We start from the raw sequence: 17,188 nt of genomic DNA on the forward strand, positions 1-17,188 counted from the left end.
AAAAAAAAAAAAAAACTATTTGTTTTAACTTGTAAAGAACAAAAAAAACCTTAAAAAAACTAAATACACCAATAAAGCCGATTACAGCAGACATGGCACATTTAGTTAGAATTTTATTATTAATTGTAATGAAACACCTAAAAAGCTGAAAGTAAGTTCTGAAAAATAAATAAATAAACCCTGTAGTTGATTTCAGGATTTTAAATGTTTTTTCACTACTGTTAATAATTAATTTATTATTAGTAGTATTGAGTAGTCATACAACTTTATAAAAAACAATTTAGTTAATCTTTTTGTCTGTTTTTCAATTAACTTTACTGACACAAGACACGAAATTCGCCAGGAGGTTAAAAAGAAGAAATAAATAAATAAATACAATCTTATCTAAATAATATCAAGCATACTGTTTTTCCCGAGCAAGATCCAATGCGACAGTCATGTTGCTAGCAGCATTTAGCTAGCTAGCATTTAGCTAACAACCAGTTTGAAAAAGCCTCAAATATTAAACACAACGCGGAAGCAAATTTGACTAAAACATTTGTTTTCTGACCGTAATTTGCAGAATTGGGTGTTTAACTGTCTCCACTCGCTTCCTATTGTCTCGGCAGGTCGGAAAGCATCAACTTTTTCTGTTGCCATAAGTTACAGAGGAGGCGGGAAGTAAATACTAACCATTTTGATTGACAGATGTAGCAGCCAATAAGATTCAACTGGATTGCTGACGTAAACAGTAAAAGAACCTGGCCAGACTTGACACTTCAGGTGCTTCGGAAGTCAGTTCAGCTCGGTCTTTTAGCGTCAAAAAGTATTTATTTCAGAATGGATCATTGAGATTAAGGCATTTAGTTTGAGTTTTTTTGTGGTTGTTAAAGGTTTTTGGATTGAAGTCAAGCCTCCTGAGTGGCTTTTGTGGACGTCAGGTAATGTTTTCTTCCATTGTCAGTCCTTCCTTGCGCAGAAGTTTAGTTCTTCTGCGAGACTAATGAATAATTTAGTTCGTGTTTTTTTTATCGGGTTTCCAATTTGGACTGTCGTGTATTATTTATCCAGTTTCCATGTCCTTCCATTCTCTGTTTCCAATAAGAATGACTTCTTTGTCAGTGCCGTGGTTCCTTTAAAATGAAAACATACTTTAAAAACTGAAACTAAGCCAGAAAAATTCCAGATTTAACCTGCCAGGAAAGTAAAGTATTTCCTTTAAGAACAAGAACGTCAACTTCTGAACAAAATGAAAAGAATTGCAACTTTTAAAGACCCTTTCCTACCTGTAAGAAAATTAGTTTTATTGTCTATAAATGAGATGTTTTGCTGTGATTTCAGACATGGAGGAAACCTGTGACATTTATGATGCGTACGACTCCAACACCTCTCCCTCCTGGGAAGACCACCAGCCTGAGCATCTGGAGAATCTGGAGGAAGTGGAAGCCCTCAGGAGAAAGATCAAATATTACTTCATGAACCCCTGTGAGAAATACCACGCTCGTGGAAGAAAACCATGGAAGCTCCTGCTACAGATCGTCAAGATTGGTATCATTACCATCCAAGTACGTGGGCTGGTACAGTCAGGATGGATCTGTTTTATGTCAGTATCGTCATATTAAACCATTTTTTTGTTTGTTTTCTAGTTGGTGTCTTTTGGACTGAGCAACCAAATGGTTGTGGAGTTCAAAGAAGAAAACCTGATGACGTTCAGACACCTCTTTCTGAAAGATTACGTTGATGTAGACAAAGAGATGTACGCTATTTACAGACAGGCAGATGTTTATGACCACATAGAGTACATAATCACACAGGTGAGGGCTTTTTATTATGTATTTGTGGTTGGAAAAAGTCATTTTTTATGATAATGTCACATTATAGATCTTTTCCTTTTGCTTTTGTGTACACTTTAAAAATATAATGACTATATGGGATTGGACTTTGAGCACTTGACTTGTAGATCTGCTGTAAAAGTACCTCTCCCTCAAGCTCAAATGTTTCCATTTTCACCAAGTTCCTCACATACATATTTAATGTCATTGTGTTCTTTTTTTTTCCTCCTTCCAGTTTGGACTTTTGCACAACAACACGGTCGGCAATCACGAATACGAGAAAAACGGCACCGTTTACACGCCTCTGCGGCTGTGTCAGGAGTTCTACAGAAATGGGAGCATCTACCCCGGGAGTGAGACCTTTGAGATCGACGCTCACGTGGACTCTGGTGAGACTTCTTCTGTATTTATTGAGTAGAAGCACATTCTACAGCAGCTTTTCATTTTAAAGTGTGTCATGTTTGGAAAACTTGTAAAAAAATAATGGTTAAGCGACAGGTGTTTGTTTTCTGAGTCTCATGTGGGGCAAGAAATGGGCGGAGCCGTTGTGTAAAGTGCTTGTGGCTTAAGTTGAGCAGTCAGACTTATTATTATTATATCAAATTATGATTGGATGCAGGCAAAAAGCACCAAAATGAAAGTGTAAAAGGTTATAGATGCCTTAAGACAGTTGTGATCTTTTTGCTTTAATCTATTTTATGTCCGTATCAAGTTTTTAATGTGAACAGGAAAGTAATCCAGTAAAAAATAATTGAACAATAGCTTTACTAAGACATAAAACAACTCTTTTGCATTTAAAGTAAAGCCCACAAAGGTTACTTTCCAAAATGCGGTATAAACAGCAAAACAAAAAGACAGAAAACATGTGATCAACTCATTAAAACTCTCAAGACGTGCACTTCCTATAAAGATGAACACTGTAAAACATTACAGAACAATAAAAAAAGGAAAGAAAAAAGATGTGAATCAAGCTTTATTTTCGTATAAACACAGCTGTCTTGCGATTGTCAGAAGAACATTTGAACATCTGGCTGTGACCTCTCTCTGCCAGAATGCCTCGACATTCATCCCATGGATACCACATCGCCAAAGGACATCTTCCAACACTTCAAAGTGCATTTCAAAAGGTACGTATATGCCAGGAACACGGCGATTTTGTCCAAGAATGAAGATGATGAGGGTTTCTTGTTTTTAAGGTTGCTCTCCGTGAAGATCGTCTTCGTTCTGAAGGCCATAAACTTGCAGACTGTGAGGCACAGAGAGCTGCCAGACTGCTATGACTTCACGGTTTTTGTACGTGGCGCAATCTTCCTCCATCCCTTAGCAAACCACAGTATTGTGCATGAGATTTTAAGCTATGTGATGCGTCAATTTAGTGATGAATATTCCATAAAAATGGCTACAAATATATTTTTTAATTTCTGGTAAATGTCATGTTTTATAGTTGTTTTTAACGTTGTTGTGGTTTTAAAATACTCATGTCTGGAAACAGATTACTTTTGATAACGAAGCTCACAGTGGCAGGATAGCAGTCCAGCTGGAAAACGATGTGGAAATCAAAGAATGCCGGGACTGGAAAGTGACGGGAGCCGGTAGGTTTCTGGAACTTGCTGAAGATATTACCTATTTATTGCTTCAAATGATCCATTCCTATTTTCCTTCAGCTGGAAAAAGTATTTACCTGACAGTGGTGTTCGACTGCCTCATCATTGTAACCTGCGTCGTCTCCTTGGCTCTGTGCACACGCTCAGTGATTAAAGGAATTAAGCTGATGCTGGTGAGAAATGATTTCACAACATTTCATAAAGGATTGAAGCAACAGAGAATTCTACTAATCTTAGTGTGAAACTGGAACATTCCAGAAGACACCGAAGTGTCTGGATTCTGAATTCAGAAACAGATGGAAATTGCTAAATAGAAATAATAACTTACATGACCTAAAATGAGTTTTATTTAACCGAGCACTATTTTCCTTGTTGCTGTTTAAAAGTGGATTATAGAATTCTAAATGACTACACCTTCTTAATAAACAGTGCAGTCTGAATGAACTCATTCTTTGTTTCCATTATTCCTGTTTTCATTGATAGGAATTAAACTGGTGTTACTATTTTTTATTACACGTAATCTAATTATTGTATCAAAAATAGTGACATTATTTTTGTTATTGATGGAAAAATCAGATCAGCCTCACGGTACTGAAAGATTTGGCTCCCTCTAGTGGCAGCAGTGAAAAATGTACTAGGATAAACTGGAAATTTGGCTCCCTCTAGTGGCAGAAGGAAGAATAATCCATAAATAAATATTTGTAGCCAATCACAGAAAGCAGCAGCATAAGGTTTTTAAATATGCCTTGGTTTTAATCTTTTAATGTTAAGACCATTACTTGATGTTTTTTACTGTTTGTAAACACATTTAATCCCGCGAAGTATCTCTCATTGACAGTTCATGTAAATCAATCAACTTTTCCTAAAGTAATATTGATTGGTGTACAGAACTTTGTGTTATGCTAAGTTTGAGAAGTGCTCTAAACAAGTTAAGATTTGATACTTTTCCCATTTTGTCTTAATTTCATTACATATTGTAAAGCTTATCTAGTTGCTTTCATGTTTAAAATTTTATTTAGTGTCCAGAGATGTGTATACCTCTGTAGTTATCTGTAGAAGTGATGTATTTGTTTGTGAGTAAACTGGTCGATCTTGTTCATACTTGTCTAATTGAGACTTTCTTGGTAAACAGGATCAGATTTTAAATCATGCCTGACCTTCCTGAAAACATTGCAACACACAGTTTTCATATCAGAAAATCCCTGGATTCGTCTTTACAGCCACAGTACTTTTCAATGCAAGTGCACCTCACTATAGATACAGGTCCATATGTATTTGCTCTAAAATAGTCTGGTTCTCCAACAGGAGTATAGCCGCTTCTGTGGCAGATGCTGCGGCAAAGAGGTTCCATGGTCAGACAAGCTGGACTTTGTGAGCGGCTGGTACATCCTCATCATCGTCAGTGACACGCTCACCATCACAGGTTCCATTCTCAAGATAGAAATCCAGACAAAGGTGACAAGAATTTATTCTGATTTTTTTTGCTCTATAAATTGCAAAGTCTGAATCCATCTTAAAAAAAATAAATCATTTTGACTTCTAGGTCCTCACGAGTTACGACGTGTGCAGCATCTTCCTCGGCCTCGGCACCATGTTTGTCTGGATCGGTGTGATCAGATATATGGGTTACTTCAGGAAGTATAATGTACAAAAACATGTTTATTAGCATCTTCTTTCTATCTGTTTCGTGTTAGCAGAGATGATGCACCTGGAAAACACTAAAGCTGTCTTTTGCTGCTTTCAGATTCTGCTCCTGACACTCAGGGCAGCTTTTCCCAACGTGATCCGTTTCATCTGCTGTGCCGGAATCATCTACCTGAGTTACTGTTTTTGCGGCTGGATTGTGCTGGGCCCGTATCACGAGAAGGTAGCAGCTCAGAGTCTAGAGAAAACACTGGTATTTTCAGGTTTCCTGAGGGTCTGCCAGCAGACTCAGCGGTGACATTCTCTGCAGTTCCGGAGCTTGAACACGGTGTCGGAGTGTCTCTTCTCCCTGATCAACGGAGACGACATGTTTCCCACTTTCAAGAACATGCAGCAGAAGAACAACCTGGTGTGGATCTTCAGCAGAGTCTACCTCTACACCTTTGTGTCGCTCTTCATATACATGATCCTCAGCCTCTTCATCACCATCATCACCGACACATACGACACAATCAAGGTGACAAACCAGCACTTTCTGATTACTGCTCTCGTCGTCATGGCTACAAATCTCTGATTTTCATGACTCAGCACCAGCAGCAGAGTGGAAACCCAACATCCGACCTGCAGAAGTTCCTGTCGGTTTGCACAGATCTACCAAAATCTGGAGTTTACAGACTTAAGAAAAGCAAAAGCTGCCTCATTAACTGCTGCATCAACAGGTAAAAGCATTTCAACCATCACTGAATTGATATATAAAATCTAATAATTAATTTTTATTTCTTTTGCATGTCAGATGGAAAAGGAGTCAAGAAAGACTCACTTCTGAGGCATGAAAGGTTTGAGGGAGTCCAGGACTTTTGATTTGCACATCTTTCTGTGTGGAAAGAAGACTCAACTCAAAAATCTAAAAATCCTTCCTCGGAGCTGACCTTATAATGATGCACAGAATGCAGAAAATATATTTACACACAGATGAGATGTTTGGCACATTTGAAATGACTGTTTTATGAAGTTTACATGCTGATGTGGGGCGTCCTGCATTCAGCACAGTGTCCATCTTTGATGGGCTTTTAGTGAAGGAAATGATTTAATATATATGAATATTTTTAAAAGATCTTAATAGGAAAAAATCTCACAGGAGCTGCTCTTTTAAAGAGTTTTGAAATACATGAAAATGCAGAGATTGCAACACTTTTACTTCCAGTTAAAACAGAAAAAAAATGAAACAGCAAATCAACCCAAATTCTCTCTGGTGTAAACATTTCCCACAGTTTGAATAGAAAAATCAACTTCAGGGATAATTTTTAAAAAAAAATTTTAAATTTGGCATTGATGCACGAATACGTTCTTTGAACTCGTATGTGATCTATAATTCCTACAGCTGTTCAGTTGGTTTGTTCCATGTTCTTTTTTTAATTTAACGGCAAATTCTATTACATAAAATATCAGCCGATCCAATTTCATCATTTCCTGCATATGGGTCTCAGTTCAAGTTGCCCTGCTCTAATAAATAGGTTGAAATCTCCTGAGAATTCATGATTGTCACTGTAAAAGCTAAAAGTTTGTTTTCCCAAAAACACATCACCTTTAAAATGTTCTTCCAGTTGAAAAATATGAACTTCTTTCAGTTCAGTTCAGTTCAGCCTTTCAGCCTTTAAATCTCAAGGAGGTTTAAATACCCAGACATGGCTCTCCGGCTGAAGCGGATGCTGCCCTTTATTTCCCCCGAGGAGGTTTGTCGTTTAAACTCTGCAATAAGTCACTGCTGGACAGTTTTAGGCTCAGCTCCAAAAAAAAAAAAAAAAAAAAANNNACAGCTCATCGTTTCTGTGCAGCAGCCGTGCAAAACTTCCAGTTTTACAAACGTCTCACCTTTCAACAAAAAGCAATGATGTCCATCAAAAGCCGTTATGATCCAGACTGGGATGTAATGGAAGCTCTGGAAAAAACTAATATGTACTGTAGATTGGTCCAAGACATCTGTGTCCCAAATCAACTCTAAAAAAAGGTGAAGTTTCTTTAAAACATGAAATCTGTTGTATTGCTCTTTTAAAAGTCCTGCATCCTTGTAGATTTGTTTCTCCAACCTGAGAGAATATTTTCAGGAGAATCTAGAAAAAAGTGTTTTGTGGATTTAAAAAAAAGAAATTGACATGTCTTATCACATCCTGAGACGACTGCTGTCCTCGTGAAGTCAGCCTGGTTTATCCAGAGTGATGCTGGCGGGAGGCGGGACTCGCTGCTCCTCCATCCGGTTGCCTTGGGAACGCAGGATGAGAGTGAAAAAGTCCTCGTTGGGAACGGTCGGCCCTTTGGGTTTGGGAGGCGGAGCGGAACACCTCTGGTCGTTCAGCCTGGAGCCCTAAAACACAGACCGTGTGGTGTATCGTTTCACTGTCTTCAATCGAACATCCTGTCTTTTTGTTTCTGTTCAAAAAACTGTTACAGAAAATAAAAAATATGAATGAAGGGATTTTTGTCACTACTGTTAAATCTCACAACTATTATCAGTACTACATTTCCCATAATCCCCATCCCAAATGGACACCTTCAGACTTAAGTTAGTTTGACTCTAACCTGGCACTTCACTAGCATGTCGAAGAAGACGTCGTCGGCCTCGGGTGGCTCGGCGCTAGCCTCGAGGTGGCTGTACGGAGAGGGAATGTGAGGGCTTTCTGCACTGGGAGTACGGACTGAAAAGAAACACATTTGTCATTGTTGTGATTCCACACAGATCAAAGCAGGAGGAGTCTGGTGCTGAAGAACCTTGGGGTGGTGCAGGTTCTGTGCTGGAGGTGGAGGGTATATGAGGCGGGTTGCAGGTGCTGAGATGTAAGCCAGGAAAATGGCTGCCGCTGGCCCGCTGGTCGTCCAGACGGTGGGCCTGGCAGCTGGCCAGCCGCTCCAGGAAATGACCAGGATCCTGGGATGGTGTGTTTTGTTCTGAGGCAGCTGGGAAAAACGGCATGTGAGACAAGATCATCCTTAAACTTAACTTCTGCTCTGGCGCAGACAAGCCAAGGAATCGATCTGCAACCTCTCCATGTATTCCTGAATGATTTTTATGGATTTATGGTCATCATTCCTGAACATTTGCCGGTGTTTCTGCTCTGTCTTCATCGTCATCCTCACTTCCTCAACACTTCCAGCTCTTATTGAAACGTGCCCCAGAGCCTCCAGAGAGGAGACACTTTGTGAATATTCTGAAATTCTTTTAGAAAACAATGTGGAAGGTAAGCCATTCGGGATACAAATGTCAATTTTACCTCGACATTTATGCCAATTTGGGTTGGAAGCAGCACATCCAGATGAACTGGACTGACTTCCGTGAGAAAAAAATCCCAAAATGGGCTCCAATTTCTCCAGATTGTCAGAAAGTCCAAATGGTTCTCATGAGCTCATCCTGATTGTCACTTCTTGAGTAATCCTACATGCATCTGTGCTTTTGGTTAAGAGGAGAATTTTCCAGAGCATTCCTGACTGATAATAAAGACATTCCCAGGAATGCCTAAAGACAATTAGAGACTTTTGTTCTTGTTTTTGGGAATCAATGATGTGTACATATTTTTCCCCACCCAATGCTTCCCAATCTCTTTCGTCCTCTAGTGGACGTCATGTTTAACACAGACAATTAAAAATGCAAAAAAATGACAAATTTCACTGTGCAAACACAAACAGAAACACAAAAACACCAGAGGTCTAATATCAACTGTGGCTCTTCTCAAACAAAACAAGGAAGAAACACTCAAGAGAGGAACAGATGTGGAGGTGAGTAACATTCACACCACACAGCTGTGGAGCAGGACTGGCCGTTTTCAAATCCAGACTCTTCAAAACAGTTCTTTTTTTCAGTTGTGTTGAAAGAAGAGAAATGCGACAAAAAAGGAAGCAAAACGTTCACATTTTCATGCGTAGATGCATATCACTAAGAATGAGTGTGAATGCTAACAAAACCACAAGACAGACTCACATTTTCCTTCAGCTACAGGTAAGGAAGAGGAGGGGGGAGGATGGGCGGGGACATGGCTCTGGCTATCCAGTGAACACCTTTGGTCATCCAGTCTGTTGCTCTGGAAACGAGAGAGGATGTCGAAGAAGCTGTCCTCCCCAACGGTGTCCTGGTGCTTTTGCTGTGGAGCCAAAAAAATAAATAAATAAATAATCTGATGACAAATTTGCAAAAAAGACGCTTGAACCGATTCATCACTACTGATCCATGAAACGCAAAGTTCTGTTATTATTAAAAATGTGGAAATTGAACTTCTTAGGCAATCATTTTTCAGTTGTCCTCAAATCTTTTGGTTTTACACAGTAAAATAGCTTCACTGTGACACTTGAGTAGATTTTCCAGGTTTTGTTGTTGAAGAAGCATCACTCTAGTTTAAACATGTTACACTGACTTTAAAATAATGGATAATAATGTATTTTTATGTTGGGCTTTTAAGTATTTTATGGCTTTTATGGTTTATCATTTGTAGGTTTTAACCTCGTCTATCTTTAAATCTATGCAGCGCCTCCTCACATTTTAGCAACAGCGTTTTCTTTACTTTTATTTCTGTTTTATTGTTGTTAATTTTATCAAATGTGCCTCATGACCTTTTATCCTCCCAACTAATGTTTGAAAGAGAGATTTTTAATCTCAACAGCACTTCCCTGGTTAAATAAAGGTAAATAAACTAATGTTTAAATGTATTTTTTGCATAACAGTATGTTGATGAAAAAGAGCTATATAAATAAAGGGATTGATTGATAGTAGTACATTTAGTACAAAAAAATTGTAAAAAAAACAAAACAAAAATGAAAATGTTTAGTAGAAAAAATACTGAATCAATTGAAAATAGAAAAGTGAATATTCTTGCAAAAGCAGAAACATTTTAGGATCAAATAAACTATTTACATTATATATGTAACTATATAACTTTGAAAATAAAAGGTGATGAATGTATGAAATAACAAACACCTCTATTTGTTAAACAATAAATGGACATCCTATTGTGTTGTAGCAGGAGTTAGAAAGAGCTTCAGGATGTCGACAGTTTCTGAGGAAGTTTCAGGCTTTTAAAGACACTTAATTACAGATTTGAAACAGAAGAACTTGTGAAAAAACATGTACATAATTCTAAGACTTGTTACTGTAACTAGACTCACCTTAGGAGACACGGGTGAGTTGGGATCAGGGACGGCGTAGTTGGTCTGGTTTTCCTCCTGGTCTTTGGCAAAAGGTTTGTTGTTCTTCTGCTTCTTGCTGTTCAGCCGCTGGAAGAGGAAGAGCTTGGTCGACGCTTTGATTGTGTTGCTTTTAGAAGATCCAGAGAACAAATCTGCCTCTTTGTCCTGAAGAAACAGACAATCATCACCTTGATGAATCAAACATCAGGGTTTGTGAATATTTGTCCACTTGAGATGCTTCTGAAGCTGCCTTCAAAATAAAATAGTGATAGCCATTAAAAAATCCGAACATTTCCAGAACAGCACTTTCAAGTGTTTTTTAAATGAAACTAAACTTTTATCTTAACAAACTAAAGATGTGTTAACAAAAAAATAGGATAAACAACACTTTAATCACCGTTGACAAAACAGAACTAATAAATGTGATCTTACAATTTTATATCAGATGTTTTAAAGAACATTAAAAATAATTTTGGTCATTAATATGTAGAATTTTCATGGTATTATTTAACTATTGTATTGTGGTCCAGCAGTGATGAGAGACACAACCGAACAAACATCCTTTCTTATAAAATGTAATTATTTAAATAATAATAATTTAACTTCATCCTTTCATTTGCTCTGACTGGAGTCAAATTATAATTTACTTATTAGTTGATTGTTTATTCAAAATAAGAGAATTTTGAACGGTTTTATAACGGAGCATTTTTTTTCCCGTCGTTTTGGCGACCTGCAGGGATACCGTCGGGGGTTCGGACGCATTTTTACTTCAGCTAGACTTCAAAGTCAAGAGGCAGAAGTCGTTCTTCATACCAGCCGAGCTTCTCACTGTGTTCAAAGCAGGAGGATTGTGAAGCCCACCCGCTCTGTGGCAAACAGTGAGTCAGAGGGAAAAACATTTGACGTAAAAAAATCTTTTATGGAACCAGTGCAGCTTTCATGAACCCAACAAACAGCAAAGGCATCAGGAATAAAAAAATGTTTATTTTATTTATCAAAAAAGAAACAAAAATAGACCTAAAAACACGTCAACACAACTACAATGTACATAGGAATAAATGTGGAGATTTTATGTAGTTCAAACCTCCCAATTAGGGCAAACGTACCAAATCTGCAGAGAGATCCTCGGTTCGCCTCTGATGATGACCCGGGATCACCAGAATGTTTTCTGCGCTTCCTCTCCTCCTTAATGATGTTCTCACCCCTGACACAAACAGAAATGCAGCAAAACCTGCTTTTTCTTTGATCTAAATGAAGCATTTTATGAAGGAGGTGCTCAGATTTCACTAAATAATAAGCAAAAAAAAAAAAAAAAAAACTGCATAAAATGAACCTCAAGTTTTTCAGGTCAAGTTTAGATTTACCTGGCAGGATGAGGTGACTTGGTTGGGGTTCTATGGGATCGGGGTCGTTGATTCTGTTGTTAGGAAACATGTATTGCATGCTGGGATTGGACTTGGGTCCAACAACCATCCGTAGATCTGCCAGGTTCATCCTGGCGGTCATCTCTCCGCTTTTATCTCCCGTCTGTGGCATGAACATTAACAGAGCTTCATGTAAGCGCACGTCTGTGTCAGCCAGGGCAAACAGAAAATACAGGACTCTGCAGTTCACTACATGACCACTAGATGGCAGTGTGTCTTGATTAAAGAGACAGGAGGTAAACCAGAAACATTCACCCGTTTTGCAATTTCCAGATGTTTTTCAGCGAAGAGCATTGCCTGCTCATGATTCCCCAGGGCGGTGTGGGCATTTCCTAAACTCCAGTAAGCTCTTCCTTCACCAACGCTGCAGTGAAGAAGGAGTTAGGATGGTCAAAACGTTGCCACACAAGATCAGATTTTTTCTGCAACAACAGGTTAATCCTCACCAAAAGAACATTAAAATCAACAGTAAAAAATCTTTTAAAGTGGCAGCAACGTGCTTCAAAATAAGTTGTACCAGTCTTTGAGGTCCTGAGCGATGACCAGATGTTTGAGGTGGTAATCGATGGCCCTCTCATAGTCCTGCAGCAGCGTGTAGGTGTTCCCCAGACTGTAACACGCCTGAGCTTCCACCGCCCGGTCCTTCAAAAGCCTGGCCAGCTGCAGAGTCCTCCTGGGGGCGGAAAGGAAGGAGGAGGAGGAAGGTCAAAGAATGAAGGGTGGATGCCAGAAAATGACAGTAATCTGCTCTTATCTTCTCTTCCTTTCTTCTCATTTGACATGAAGTTCGAATCAGCAAATTCTTAAAAAATACTAAAAGAAATTGAACATTTAAGTGCAAAAGCTGTAAATTTGTCATCATTTTTGTTAACTTGTGTTGAGAGAAAACACCGCCTGTCAGTACAAAGACAGGGAGTCTGAACTGTACTCACTTGTAGTGATTAGCTGCTATTTCAAACTGGCTGAGGAAAATGTGAGCGTTGCCAAGGTTGCAGTGGGCTCTCCGCTCGGCCGACTTATCCCCAAACTCTTTAGCAATAAGAAGCCGCTGCCAAAAGCACAAACGGTGGGATGTCGGTGAAGGCCAGGGCAAGGCAGACATTTATTTCTACGCAATCACAAAGTTCTTAAAAGCAAATAAACTTGCAACCAAATATGACCTGGAACATTTTTTTACTAAATAGCTACTTTTCCTGATTTCTTCTTACCTTTTCATGTGCAGCTATTGCGGCTTCAAAGTCACCCAGAAGATAGTACGTGTTACCGAGATTCCCATACGTCCGGCCCTGTGCAGCTCGATCCCCCAGCTCCATCACCAGGTTCAGGTTCGCTCTTTATATATATAAAAAAAAACAACATTACAGTTAAATATCAATCCTACGAGAGGTTTCTTTTTATCCTTCAGTTGTGAGGCGTCACCTGGGAGCTGCGTCCTGCTGTGGCATCTCTATTGAAGATGGAGCTTTTTTTTTTGACATTGTGGTACTTTTATCCCACACAAAGCAAAGGACATATATTGTATATGATACTGGATGTATGGCTAACACAACCTCACATCAGAGCAGATACAGAAAAAGCTTGTTTCTTTTACTCACAAGAAAAGTTCAAAATAAAAGACCTTTTATTCTCTAGGTTACATTAACCTCACATTTCTGCTAAGCATTCTAAAAGATTTGTGCAAAAGAACAAATGCTATTTATTAACTGAATACTAAAATAGTAAATGAAGTGAAAGTCATTGCAACAAAGATCCACCGTATTCGTCCTTGAGGTTGTTTCTTTCTATTAAGAATGTGTCTGAAAGAGATTCATTTTGCTCCAAATAAACTAACTTTTATTTTCTTTGCTTTCATGTCAATGGAGAATCATTAATGTTCCAATAAACCACCTTTTCATTTAAACTTTTATGTTCTAAAATGCTATTTACTGTATTTCTCCCGGATCATTTAAGATGAAAAAAAAACATCTTAAGGTCAACTCGCTTTATGATTTTCTTGTCTACAGCTAGAGAATTAAGTATTGAAATGATGAAACACTTTTATCAGAAAGACCTCACAGGCCACAAACACCTTGAGATTGTTAAGATTCTTATCTGAAGCATTTGGTGGCACCCAGCTTAAGCATCTTAAGCAAAGAGAACTTGAGGTCAATTCTGGCATTTAACAGCCGACTTTTCAGCTTAGGGCTCCGGACGGCTGCGCCACCGCTACCTTTTAGTGCAATTCCGCGGGACTTTGAGGTGGAGCATAAACACAATCAACACCCCGAGTTAAGCTGGGATACCAACTCACTCATAGTAGTGTGCAGCTTTCCTCAGAGCGGTCCTGGCCTCCTCTGGAAACTCCCCCGGCTTGGCTCCGCTCCAGCAGATGCTCTTGCCTTTGGCGTGGTAAACATTTCCAAAATTATACAGCGCCCGCGCTTGGCCAACCTGCAACAGGCCCAGCAGACTTTCACAGCCGGAAACCCCAGTGACCAATGCTGTAATTACACACTGAAAATACATCGACGGCCCGCTTCTACAGCTTTTACATCAAGGCTGACAAACTATTTCAGAGGATGCTATGCAGCCTTTTATTTCAGTCACAGGCTTGAAAATTTATTCTGAAAGGAACTTTTAAGGGTTAACAGCTGAAATGGCCCAAATCTCCAAAGAGCTTAAGGTAAAATCTTGATGTAAACTCAAGAATCTTGTAAGAAAATGTCACCGACCTTATCATAAATGGCTTTTGTGATCTCTAGATGTCTTTGACAACACACCACAGCCTCATCATAGCGCCCTAAAAGCTTTAATGTGTTCCCAAGGTTACCGCTGGCTTTAGCCTCACCAACTTCATCTCCGATTGCTCTGCAAATGCAACAAAAGGGAGGAAAAAAAAGATGCAAATATTACATTATAATTATTAGATTCATAAAGTGTACAAGTGTGAAAACACAAGAGAGATGAACGCAAATTACAGCTGCAAGCAGGGATGCTCCCGAGTCTAGCCTGGCAATTTCATTAGGAGACGGAAATTGTTATTAAAACTTTTTTTCAGGACTAATTTTTTTCATTTTTATTTGATTCATGAGAGAAACGATCTGGTTTTTACCTCAAGGATAAAAATTCTAATTTTATTCATCTAAATGTTAGAATTTCAAAAAGTTAAATTTTTAATAGCAAGTTTGGGAATTTCTTCACCTGGTGAGTGTAAGGTCATGCCGATGGTATTCCAAAGCTTTTATGTACTCCTGAAGGTGAAAGTAGGCATTTCCCAGCTGGCTGTAGATGGCACTGAGAATTTGAAGGTCCTCTGTCCCCACCTGGATGGCAGCTTCAAAGAAGGACACACCTGCTCTGTAGTCACCCGCCTTGCAGAGCCGCTCGCCTTCCAGAGCCAGATCCAGACACGACGACTCCATTCTGCAAGGAAACCGGAATGCTGAGAACTTCCAAAGCCTGCAAGATTGTTCCGCACAAATAATCCAGCTCAACAAAAGCCTGCTTACTAACACTTAGGAAGAAAATCAGATCTGGAAAGAGGTTCATCTTTTTTTTTTTTTTACATTTCATCTGAAAAAAAACCTGGCAATTAAACATCATTAATATGAAGTAAAAACACAGAATCTGATATTTATTTCCAAATTAACATAGAGGGCTAAACAGTTGCACTTTAACATCATTAATAAGGAAGCATGACAAAGAAAACTTTTATGATCAAATGCATAATTCTACCTTCTTCTGCTCAAAAGGAAGTGTGAGAAAAATCTGTATTTCTGCATCCGTTTTAAATTATAATGGGTCAGACATGAGGATTTCATTATCCAGTTAGACGCTATGGAGACAAAGTCAAAATGACCAAAAAAAAAAAAAAAAAATCGTAGATTGGTGGCGTATGATAGAAGCCAGGATGAAGGAGACATCTGGGTGCACATTAATAAGCTTGTGTATTTTTTATTTTTTAATAATTTTTCAACCGAGCACAGCTATTTATTTTGTTTATGTGGTCCTGGCCATATTTCCAGGATGTCCCCTTGCTCATCTTCCTTCCCAGTACCAGCCCAGATGAACTAAGCAGCAGGGTGAAGGTTAAGCCAAAATAAACCTTAAATTAAACCTATTCAGGTGATCTGCTGTAATAAAAAAAATAAGCTGTAGACTTTTAAGAGGCAGACTTTCTCTGGTTTCTCCATGTGAAGATTCCTTCACACAACTAGTCATTTTGGTCAGAGAACCAGCTCAAGATGAGAAGTTAAAACAAATAAAAGTATTTAAAAATCATTAAAACTGGAAAAAGAACAAAAATAGCACATTCTTCCTGTTTATCATGAGCACACAGGTCTTAAAAACACCACAAATACCATGGAAAGAAAACACAAACCTCCTTTCCGTGCTCTAAAATCACTAATGTGTCCCAAATGTGGCTCAGCTCCACCGTTTAACATCCTTCCTCCCTTTAAGGCTTTAAGTCACCAAAGGAAACAAAAACACCTCCACACAACAACGTCAGCCACCTATGATGCTCTTCAGGGATGTCAAAAGAAGGTCTTATTATAAAGATGATCTTAGAGTTTAACCTACTCATGTGGTGCATGGTTTCAGGTAGATTCTGGAGGTAAAAACAAACATTGATGCATTTAGAAATCCTGTTAGGCATTGAAATCTATTTAAGGGAAAATAAAATAAACATTCAAACACTTCAGCAACTTTCAAATTTGCTTCATTTCACTGAAACATTATAGATTCTTCTGTTAAAAAAAAAAAGAATAAATAAAAAAGTTAAAACCTTAGAAATAAATGTAACGGCTGAATACATGTATCGACCTTCCTTGCAGGATGATGAAGAAAACCTGTTTGCTTTGCTGTTCAAAAGCCGTCTTAACTGTTGGGCTGAACTGCATTTGTGTCTAGCACAACTTGTGAATTTACAAAAAACGCTTTTCAGTGATGACATAAATGCCCTTACCTGTAAACGCATCAAAAGCCTGCCAACATCAAAGCAAAACTCACAGCTGAATCACCTGTGGAAGCTTTTATAGACGATTTACTTAAAACCATCAGCAGTTCAATGCTGACAGAATTCAAAAACGCCACGTCTTCTGATGAAAAGTAAATGTGTCCAACAGTAAACTTCCCCTGAAAGGAGATAGAAACCTTGAGAAGAAACATACAATCTATCTATTTCTATTTGATAAAAAAAAACTGTCATCTTAAAAAAAAAACAAAATTGGTGAAATAAACTTAAGTGCTTATTTTTCAAATTTGTGGACAACTTCACACTCTGAAAGTAAGAAGCATATAAACAAACTCATTTAAATAAAATATCTATTCTCTCCAATATAATATAAAGAAACAATACAGCAATTAAGTTTTCTCCTGATTGCTGAGACGTGTGCAAAAACTCGCCTTTTAAAAATTCTGCCCCTCAAAATATCTAGAATATTTTCAAATGCTAAAAACACACATAAACACCCCCCATAATGCATTTGGGATCTCCATGATTTTCTAAAAGCATCTTAGAGTATTGTTTCTGCACAATTCTGTCCTTCTGGATTAG

General features: G+C 38.4%; 3 protein-coding genes across 6 annotated transcripts in view; 1 reads left to right on the top strand and 2 right to left on the bottom strand.

Moving 5' to 3' along the window:
- Positions 1-673, bottom strand: part of dnai3 (dynein axonemal intermediate chain 3) — a 15,948-nt gene extending 15,275 nt beyond the window's left edge. For all 3 annotated transcript variants that reach the window (XM_024278538.1, XM_024278537.1, XM_024278536.1), the window contains exon 1: positions 551-673. The gene's annotated coding sequence lies outside the window, so the exon portion shown is untranslated. The remainder of the gene's footprint in view (positions 1-550) is intronic.
- On the top strand, positions 663-6,869 carry mcoln3b (mucolipin 3b). 2 transcript variants are annotated; one of them, XM_036211572.1, is made up of 15 exons: positions 663-773; positions 873-920; positions 1,321-1,544; positions 1,626-1,793; positions 2,047-2,200; positions 2,863-2,938; positions 3,008-3,104; positions 3,304-3,403; positions 3,476-3,588; positions 4,721-4,870; positions 4,959-5,060; positions 5,160-5,282; positions 5,370-5,576; positions 5,648-5,778; positions 5,853-6,869. In XM_036211572.1, the coding sequence occupies exons 3-15, from the start codon at positions 1,323-1,325 to the stop codon at positions 5,890-5,892; spliced, it is 1,683 nt and encodes a 560-aa protein (XP_036067465.1). In that variant the 5' UTR covers positions 663-773; positions 873-920; positions 1,321-1,322; the 3' UTR covers positions 5,893-6,869. The 2 variants fall into 2 exon arrangements, with proteins under 2 accessions (XP_036067465.1, XP_024134303.1); XM_024278535.2 differs by having other exon boundaries at positions 754-920.
- A 9-nt stretch (positions 6,870-6,878) lies between these two features.
- On the bottom strand, positions 6,879-16,377 carry LOC112150325 (G-protein-signaling modulator 2). The gene is made up of 14 exons (XM_024278534.2): positions 14,833-16,377; positions 14,364-14,499; positions 13,943-14,082; positions 12,861-12,984; positions 12,585-12,700; positions 12,170-12,325; positions 11,908-12,016; positions 11,593-11,755; positions 11,335-11,432; positions 10,208-10,393; positions 9,030-9,189; positions 7,826-8,011; positions 7,637-7,752; positions 6,879-7,421 (listed from the first exon to the last, which is right to left on the bottom strand). Exons 1-14 carry the CDS (start codon positions 15,051-15,053, stop codon positions 7,254-7,256), a joined length of 2,079 nt encoding a protein of 692 aa, XP_024134302.2. The 5' UTR covers positions 15,054-16,377; the 3' UTR covers positions 6,879-7,253.
- Between the last annotated feature and the right edge of the window lie 811 nt (positions 16,378-17,188).

Source organism: Oryzias melastigma, linkage group LG4 (assembly GCF_002922805.2).
Source record: "Oryzias melastigma strain HK-1 linkage group LG4, ASM292280v2, whole genome shotgun sequence".
NCBI classification, from domain to species: Eukaryota; Metazoa; Chordata; class Actinopteri; order Beloniformes; family Adrianichthyidae; genus Oryzias; species Oryzias melastigma.

What these genes read in the sequence shown, in the direction of transcription:
- mcoln3b (XM_036211572.1), top strand. Translation starts at nt 1,323, where the DNA reads ATGGAGGAAACCTGTGACATTTATGATGCGTACGACTCCAACACCTCT. An exon ending in TTGGTATCATTACCATCCAA is followed by an intron (nt 1,545 to 1,625) that starts GTACGTGGGCTG and finishes TTTGTTTTCTAG; the next exon opens with TTGGTGTCTTTTGGACTGAG. An exon ending in AAGGAATTAAGCTGATGCTG is followed by an intron (nt 3,589 to 4,720) that starts GTGAGAAATGAT and finishes GTTCTCCAACAG; the next exon opens with GAGTATAGCCGCTTCTGTGG.
- LOC112150325 (XM_024278534.2), bottom strand. Translation starts at nt 15,053, where the DNA reads ATGGAGTCGTCGTGTCTGGATCTGGCTCTGGAAGGCGAGCGGCTCTGC. An exon ending in ATCTGGAAATTGCAAAACGG is followed by an intron (nt 11,756 to 11,907) that starts GTGAATGTTTCT and finishes TTCATGCCACAG; the next exon opens with ACGGGAGATAAAAGCGGAGA. An exon ending in AAGTCACCTCATCCTGCCAG is followed by an intron (nt 11,433 to 11,592) that starts GTAAATCTAAAC and finishes TGTTTGTGTCAG; the next exon opens with GGGTGAGAACATCATTAAGG.